General features: G+C 50.2%; 1 protein-coding gene across 1 annotated transcript; it reads left to right on the top strand.

Moving 5' to 3' along the window:
• Nucleotides 1-350: 350 nt before the first annotated feature.
• LOC143774929 (peptidyl-prolyl cis-trans isomerase-like) lies at nt 351-5622 on the top strand. Its single transcript, XM_077262742.1, has 5 exons — nt 351-508; nt 1725-1755; nt 3767-3855; nt 4235-4407; nt 5292-5622. The coding sequence occupies exons 1-5, from the start codon at nt 440-442 to the stop codon at nt 5422-5424; spliced, it is 495 nt and encodes a 164-aa protein (XP_077118857.1). The 5' UTR covers nt 351-439; the 3' UTR covers nt 5425-5622.
• The last annotated feature ends 3283 nt before the right edge of the window (nt 5623-8905 follow it).

Genomic DNA, 8905 nt, shown 5'->3' with positions numbered 1-8905 from the left:
CCGGGGGTGTCAGCCGTCACCAGCAGCTCCGTCCTCCCCTCCCGCTCAGTGACCGGGAATGATCGCGCACCGGTCTCTGCCCCACAATACGGGCCGCATCTTTCTCGCTCCATCCTCGCCTTCTCCGCGGCAGACAAGACGCGTCCATCACGGCCGTGCGTCACAGCCCCCATCCACCCCGACTACCGCGCCTTTCCGGACCGCGCCCACTTACCTTTTAAAAGACCACGCCCTTTTCCGTAACACTTCGATTCGATTGGCTGCTGCATCTTTGATTTTCCGCTCCTGACCAATCGCCAGTGGGCGTGTTGGGGGTGGAGCTAGCACGACATATAACAGCCGCGGAGCCGCCCTCTATAGGTTCTTTTCGGTTGTTCTCTCGTACCGAAAGGGCTTGTGGCTGCTCCTCGGTTTCCCGCCGCTCCTCTATCCGTGCATCATGGCTCTTCCTAAGGTTTTCTTTGACATCACTGTGAGCGATGATCCCATCGGCCGCATTGTTATTGAGGTAATGATACATTTTCTAATTTATTTTTTCGTCCTAATGCGCCGGCTACTCATTGACACAATGGGCGGATCACGTGGTGCGGTATTTAGGGGCGGTCAGGTCTGCGCCCTCAGTCTCGTCGGTGTGAACGTGTGTGGTGCCTTCTGGAGACGAGCGGGCAGGAAGCGATTGCGTTGGTTGCTGTGCACGCGTTCTCCGCAGTGATGGCGGGCTGTAACGTCTGTCAGCGGCGCCGGGGTCTCTCCTGGCGGAAGGGGGTGTGGCTTAGGACTGGCCCCGCCTTCGCTGTTCGGGTGGGCGGGGTTTGCGGAGGACGCCATTTTGGGGAGCGCTCTGTATAAGATGTCTGCTTCCCCCGCTGTAGCGCTGTGACTGCGGCGCGGCTGCTGGCGCCACTTTCCTGAGCAGCTGGGGGTCTTGTCACTTCTAATGCCTGAAATAAAAGCCCCCTGTAACGTGGCCGCGTCTGTGACATGCAATGCTCTCACTAAGGGCCGGCACAGCGGCATCCCCGGCACTGTGACCTTGAATGGCCGCTCCGCAGCACGTGTGGTGATTAATGCAGCTGGCCCAGACTGCTAAACCATGGGGCTGCTGTGGAACTACCACTCCCGGCATGCATTGCCCCTTGGGGCGGTGGGTTAGGCGCCACTGGGGCCGAGATGACCAGAGAGCTGTGAGTGGTTTCCAACCTTAGCAGTTGCAGGACTACGACTCCCGGCATGCCCTGAGGGGTTTCAGCTGCTCCTTGCATGCTGGGAGTTGTAGTTCTGCAACAGCTAAATCTGGAAACGGCTTTTAGCCCCCTGGTTTAGTAGTCATCTCTGCCCAAATGGAAAAGAAACCATCAGGTCCCCCAAACTCGCTGCCCTAAGTGGGCAGTGCATGCTGGGAGTTGTAGTTCTGCAGCACATGGGCGCTAAATACTGGATGGGAGGCTTCCCTGCTGTGCTTAATGCTGAGGGGAGGCCTAAAGTGGTGTCCCCTCCTTATGGGCCGTGCATGGTGGGGGTGCGCCCGGCTGTGGCCCCCCGCAGTGCCCTAGAAGCCTCTCCTCCCCCATAGCCTCTGTCCAGGCATCCGCTGACTTGTCTGCTGACCCCCACAGCCTGAGGCATCGGGCACACGCCGCCTGTGAGCGCTGCTCCCTCCATTGTAGCATCTCTCTCCACTTCTGCTTTTAATAAGGTTTTCTCTCCTGTTTTTTTTTTTGCAGTTGAGGCCAGATGTCGTCCCAAAGACCACAGGTGAGGGGCCGTGCTGAGATCTTAAGGGGGTCTTATGGGTCTACATGTGTTCCCCTGATCAGGAGTCACCAGTGGATCTGTCAGTGAGCTCCATCTGGCCGCATTCTCCATCTCTTATCCTGTGATCTGACCTTTGAACGAGCTGTAAAGATGGCTCCGGAGACGAGGCTCTGGTGATGGAGCTCACTAATGTGATACCTGGTGGAGACTTCTATAATTTGGGTTTCTCCCCCCCCCCCCCACACACACAATCCAGGGCTGCACTGCTCTCCTGACAGTTCGGGGGCAGCGCTGTGGCTGGGCGCCTCTTTCTGAAGGTGGTGGCTTGTAAGCGCTGCCCATGTTCGGCCTGCCATCAGAAATCAATAAAACACGATTTACAAGATGAGAATCCTCCTTTATAAAACCCTACTGCAATGCTTTTTCTCTAAAAAGACATTAGTGGCCACCTGAGGTTGTTCAGCGCCCCCTCCCCCCTGTCAGGAACAACCAGCACGCTGGCCTTATGGCTGCCTGTAATGCCTCATCTCTCCACTTGGAGTGCTGTAATGTGAGTGCCCATTCTTCTGCCACTGTCAGTTTCAGGGGTCCGTTTATGACAATGGCCCACTTTATTGGAATGTAAATACTAACATGGGGATCCTGCATGATCACTGGGGGGTGATCACATGTGCTGCCAGCCCTGTCGCTGAGGCTGACGTCGGAAGGGTCAGCGGTCCAGTCAGCTTCTAACCAGTCTCCATGCATGTGCTACTCATGGCAATCTGCTCCCCCTAGTGGTGGCTGCTTGTAGTGAGGATGCAGGAGTTTCTGTGTATTTCTAGGCAAGACATGGGGACACAAAGCTCGGCACGGTGTACAGCCTGCAGCCCTGAGGCAGCACTGTACATAATTTTCTGTCTTCCTTGTGCTGGTGGCTTTTGCACCACAATTTGTGCCTTTATTGCTCTAGCAGTCTTGTTACACTAAAACAGCAAATGATGAATTTGGCTAAAATTGCTCACAGGAGAACATGTGTTGGCAAGTCTGATGCTTTTGGGATCCCAAGTCAGGTTACCAATGCAGTAGACCCCCCGCCCCCAAATGATAAAGGTGGGGGCATCACAAGTGAAAAATACAAACCTACAAATTTATGGAGAGGGGTGATTAATCTAGTATTAATTGGACTGTTTGCACATAGTGACTGTTCATACCAAGCACAGGCACTCTGTGTTCCACAGCAGGGCCAATCTATGTAGTACACGCTATGGAGCTATAAAGGACAGGAGGCTGCAGATGGATGGAAAGGTGTAAATAAATGATTGGGCCCCCACCATGGTGCACTGAATGGTTGTTCAGAGTCCCTTTAAGAAAGTCACAACCCTCTTGTGCACAGTCGCCCTATACAAGCCTCATCTGTGCACAATGAATACCAGGCAGTCACACTCCATGAACTAGGCAGTCTGCAAGTGGTCAATTCATTGATATTTGGCACCTGTGCTGCCCCCTGCCTTTGTCATGGTGTACTGCATGCTGCCAGCACTTTGGTAACCAGCAGTTTTTCAAAACCCAACACCTAAGAAGAAAACAGCCTGACCGACACCAGGTCAGGCATAATGCCAGAAAAGTTAGCGGTTGCCAGTCAAAACTCTGAAGCCTGTAGTGACTGACTAGACTTGTGAACCACCACCATACACACTGTGCACTGCAGGGATTTGTTGGTTCCAGTCCAGGAAAGGTACGTATGAGTTATACATGCTCTCGGGCAGAGGACAGGGCCTTGTGCCCCATTCACCTGTGTGGATTGAGGCTGCCCTCTCTAGTTGGGCTATGGCACTGCTAATTACTGCTGGCCAGGGCATATGTATTACTCATTCATGGCCTCCGGTCAAACTGGCGAATCCCCACAGTGCAGTCACTGACTGCAGACTTATCAGTTTTGTCTGGTACAACCCCTTTAAGGGGTTGCTGCTAGGTGGCGGTGCCAGTCGGCAGATTGTAGCCTCATATCATGTCGTCTGCTTTTCTTTAGAGAACTTCCTGCAGTTGTGCACCGGGGAGAAAGGCTTTGGCTACAAGGGATCCTGCTTCCATAGGATCATCCCATCCTTCATGTGCCAGGTATGTAGCCCAGCTCTGACTTCATCCGCATCACTCCATGGCTGGAAAAAACAAAATGAGGTGGTCCATAAACATGTAGTGCTCATTGATCCTGTCCATTGAGGTGGTGGGTTGGGCCCCCCATGGATCCAGAGAACTGACGGAGTCTGTGCGGCCAGGCTGCCTGTACACGGAGCAATGAGCACTGATGCTTCAGGACGCCAAGGCCACCAGTCACTTGTCTGCTGAAGGCTATAATCCCAGTGCACATATTTGGTGCAGGGAAGCCATGGATCATCAGGAGGCCACATCAGTCAGACATCTAAGTGACGTGTCCTATGTGTTTCTTGAGATGACGGCATTAAATAACTGGTTTTTACATTCATTTTTACCCCTGTAGGGAGGAGACTTCACTCATCACAATGGCACTGGTGGAAAGTCAATCTATGGCGCCAAGTTTGCCGATGAGAACTTCACCCTGAAGCACACCGGACCTGGCATCATGTCTATGGCAAATGCTGGCCCGAACACAAATGGCTCCCAGTTCTTCATCTGCACTGCTAAAACTGAGTGGTGAGTTTCTGCCTTCTCAATGCTTCTTGCAAAGTGATTCTGGCAGTGGACAATCCCATGGGGTCAGTGCACTGGTCACAAGTGGGATCCTGCATGATGGCCGTTGTTTCCTGCCCTAGATAAAGCTTTGATAGCTTTCAGTAAATGTCTGTCGGTCCATGACCCTCTGTCTGTCGGTCCATGACCCTCTGTCTGTCGGTCCATGACCCTCTGTCTGTCGGTCCATGACCCTCTGTCTGTCGGTCCATGACCCTCTGTCTGTCGGTCCATGACCCTCTGTCTGTCGGTCCATGACCCTCTGTCTGTCGGTCCATGACCCTCTGTCTGTCGGTCCATGACCCTCTGTCTGTCGGTCCATGACCCTCTGTCTGTCGGTCCATGACCCTCTGTCTGTCGGTCCATGACCCTCTGTCTGTCGGTCCATGACCCTCTGTCTGTCGGTCCATGACCCTCTGTCTGTCGGTCCATGACCCTCTGTCTGTCGGTCCATGACCCTCTGTCTGTCGGTCCATGACCCTCTGTCTGTCGGTCCATGACCCTCTGTCTGTCGGTCCATGACCCTCTGTCTGTCGGTCCATGACCCTCTGTCTGTCGGTCCATGACCCTCTGTCTGTCGGTCCATGACCCTCTGTCTGTCGGTCCATGACCCTCTGTCTGTCGGTCCATGACCCTCTGTCTGTCGGTCCATGACCCTCTGTCTGTCGGTCCATGACCCTCTGTCTGTCGGTCCATGACCCTCTGTCTGTCGGTCCATGACCCTCTGTCTGTCGGTCCATGACCCTCTGTCTGTCGGTCCATGACCCTCTGTCTGTCGGTCCATGACCCTCTGTCTGTCGGTCCATGACCCTCTGTCTGTCGGTCCATGACCCTCTCTTCTCCTTCAGGCTGGACGGAAAGCACGTGGTGTTCGGCAAAGTGGTTGAGGGCTTTGACGTTGTAAAGAAAATGGAGTCATGTGGCAACAGCAGCGGGAAGACAGCAAAGAAGGTCGTCATTGCCAACTGTGGCCGACTTTAAGGAACTCCTCATCCCTGGTCTTACATCACAAGCATTCCTTACTCTGACTGCTTCGGATTCATTCGGTTATAATGAGGCTTTGTGGACTGCTGGAGCATAACATTTCACACTGTATCTTATTTTTTTTTTTTTTTGGGTCATTTTCCATTAGTTCTGTGATCTGCAGAACACAATCCAGATTAAATAAAAAAAAAACAATTATTTGGTCGTATGACTTTATTGGGGGGGGGGGGGTCCTCAATGACTGCTTTTCTCAGTGCATGTCCTGGCTGTCTGCAGCTTACAGATATTTAGCACTTTTGTCTGGCAGCTGTTGAGGCTTCTGCAGTCTGGCTCTAGTTATATGGGTTTTGCTAGTATGTGAACAATGTACTGAAAGTAAAGAAGGCGCCCATGTTACACATGTCCTGTCAGCTGTGCCGCTTATCACAAGCAGGAGGCGTGGGCTGGCTACCAAAAAACATACCGTATGGTCCCCAAAGACCCAATTACTATTCAAGGAGGAGTTTGTCTTGCGTACAGGATATTGTGACTTGTGAATGTTCTGTGCATCACTTAAAGGGGCTCACATAAAAATTACACTTGTTGGGTGATGGCTGACTTCTGTTTTGATGGGGCAGGCACAGTTCATTACTCACTGCTCTATCCAGGGGATGAGAAGCATACAGGGCATGGCCACCCCTAGACTTCATGAATAACATGCATGCTCAAATTTGGGACCTGATTAGCAGAGGTATATATATATATATATATATATATATATATTAATATATTACTTGTGTGGTCTTCCCACTGACATGTAGTACCCCCCCAATGATCAGTGCAATGTCTGCCACTCCTAAGTTGTGGGGCGGGGCATCTCCCATCAGGCTGGTATAACAAAATATTTGAAGAAACTCCATTATATACAGTAATGAGCACGGGCAAGGTGTGATACATGGACATTTAAATGAACAAACACAGACATTTAGGCCATGTGCACACGTTAAGTATTTTTTGTGTTTTTTTCGCTAGAAAAACGCTTACATATGCCTCCTATTATTTTAAGTGTATTCTGCATTTTTTGTGCAAATGTAGCCTTTTTTTTCCGCGAAAAATTCGCATCGCGGAAGAAAAAAAAGCAACATGTTCATTAAAGTGCGGAATTGCAGGGGATTCCGCACACCTAGGGGTCCATTGATCTGCTTACTTCCCGCACGGGGCTGTGCCCACGATGCGGGAAGTAAGCAGATTATGTGCGGTTGGTACCCAGGGTGGAGGAGAGGAGACTCTCCTCCACACACTGGGCACCATATAAGTGGTCAAAAAATAAGAATTAAAATAAAAAATAGTCCTATACTCACCCTCGATGTCTTCCCGCCTCCACTGCACGCTGTCGCTTCGGTTCCTGTAGCTGGTGTGCGGTGAAGGACCTGCCGATGACGTCACTGTCCTGTGATTGGTCATGAGCAGTCATGTGACTGCGACATCACGGAAGGTCCTGTGCAAACAGACGCCGGTGAGATGTCTGGGTGAGTATAACCATTTTTTTATTTTTTTTATTATTTTTAAACATTCAATCTTTTACTATAGATGCTGCATCTATAGTAAAAAGTTGGTCACACTTGTCAAACGCTATGTTTGACAAGTGTGACCAACCTGTCAGTCAGTTTTCCAAGCGATGCTACAGATCGCTTGGAAAACTTTAGCATTCTGCAAGCTAATTACGCTTGCAGAATGCTAAAAAAACGCAAAAAAAAAAAAATGCAGATTTCTTGCAGAAAATTTCCGGTTTTCTTCAGGAAATTTCTGCAAGAAATCCGCAACATGTGCACATACCCTTAAACAGGACATGTGTTTGTTCATTTAAATGTCCATGTATCACACCTTGCCTGTGCTCATTGTATAGCATTGAGTTTCTTCAAATTGTCATACCAGCCTGATGAAGAGATTCAAGCCACCTTGAAAGCTTGCTTTGTAACATCATTCACTATATCTTGTTAGGCATTAAAAGGTATCACACCCACAAGATTCCTATTCTCTCCCACTGAGCACTTTTTTTTTTTGCTACTGGCTAATACGGTACCAAACCACTTTTTTCATTTAACAGATTATAAGTGACTGTCTCTAACAGGAATCAGCCGATAAGACGGATTGTTAGATTTATTAAAGCATGTGAGAGATCCAAGCTGATCCCTAGCCCAAGGATACCTCCTTGGGATTTGAATTTGGTCCTAGAAGCATTAACTAAGACTCCCTTTGAACTATTAGAAGAGTTGCTAGTCAATATTCTCACCTTAAAAATTGTAATTTTAGTGGCGTTAACATAGGCCCGTAGATTCTGTGACAAGCCTTGTCGGTTAACCATCTGTTTACACAAATTTTTGAGGATAGGATTGTCTTAATACCAGACCCAACCTATCTTGCAAAAGTGGTCACAAAATTTCATAGAAGCCAGGAGATTATTCTCTTTTTTTTTTTTTTTTAAATGATCTTAAGAATACAGAGGAGGAGAACCTTCACACACAAGACGTTAGACGGGCCCTGGTAGAGTACTTGGCTGTGACAACAGTGGATGAAGAGGGAGGCCTTGTTTGTTTCTTTCCAGGGTGTTAGGAAAGGCCTCAATGTGACAAGGGGTACCCTAGCTATATGGATTAGGGAGGCCCTTAGGTTATCTAACTCCTCCAGTAATGTGTCAGTTCCATAGAACTTGAAGACTCATTCTACTTGGGCTGTAACAACCTCCTGGGCAGCGAAGGTGGAAGTGTCTATCAACCAGACATGTAAGGCAGCAACATGGTCCTCTCCTTCCATAAACATAGGTGTGATCTGGTTTCCTCTGTTGATCTATCCTTTAGGAGAAAGGTATCACAAGCTGTGGTCCCTCCCTAAGGTGGATTTGTTCTATGTAAATCTCTCCGGTGGTACTGTCATGGGACAAATGCAATCTTAGTTGCTCACTGGTAACCTGATTTTTTTTTCCATCATACATGACGGCACCACGAGAGAGGGGATCCACCCATCAAGGACAGGAAACCTTCAAGATAAAAGGGCAGCTCCTCTCTCCACATCAGTTGGTTTCCTGTCCTTGACGGGGAACCCTCAAGATGGAAGACATCTGATGAAGATTGAAGAGGATGCTGGGTCAGGTGGATTTGGGCAGGTGCTGTCTGCTGCACCAGGTACCCGTAGTCGCCTCGGGGGTCAATGAATACCATGCCCCTTCCTGAGCGAAGCATGGCCACAGCCCGCGAGGCGAATGCCCGGGTGAAGATTCTCCACGGGGGCCGCAGGTGGCATTTCCCCCCCCCCCCCTGTTGAGTAGAAAATCCTGCTGTCCACGGGGGTCACCTTATGGTGCCCCCCCTGTTGACCAAAGGTGGCCATGCAGCCCGTGAGGCACATCGGTGCCCGGGCTGAGTAAGTCTCCACGGAGGTTTTGGGGCCCTCCCTGTCGAGCTTCTAAAGCAGGTCTCCCCCTCCTCCCTGGTCGGTACCT

Source organism: Ranitomeya variabilis, chromosome 5, assembly GCF_051348905.1.
Source record: "Ranitomeya variabilis isolate aRanVar5 chromosome 5, aRanVar5.hap1, whole genome shotgun sequence".
Taxonomy (NCBI): domain Eukaryota; kingdom Metazoa; phylum Chordata; class Amphibia; order Anura; family Dendrobatidae; genus Ranitomeya; species Ranitomeya variabilis.
This window is presented reverse-complemented; position numbering and strand designations above follow the sequence as displayed.

Bases quoted from the DNA above. Each gene is read 5' to 3' on its own strand.
- LOC143774929 (XM_077262742.1), top strand. From the start codon at position 440: ATGGCTCTTCCTAAGGTTTTCTTTGACATCACTGTGAGCGATGATCCC. The intron at 3,856-4,234 runs GTATGTAGCCCA...TTACCCCTGTAG, and splicing joins TCCCATCCTTCATGTGCCAG to GGAGGAGACTTCACTCATCA. The intron at 4,408-5,291 runs GTGAGTTTCTGC...CTTCTCCTTCAG, and splicing joins TGCACTGCTAAAACTGAGTG to GCTGGACGGAAAGCACGTGG.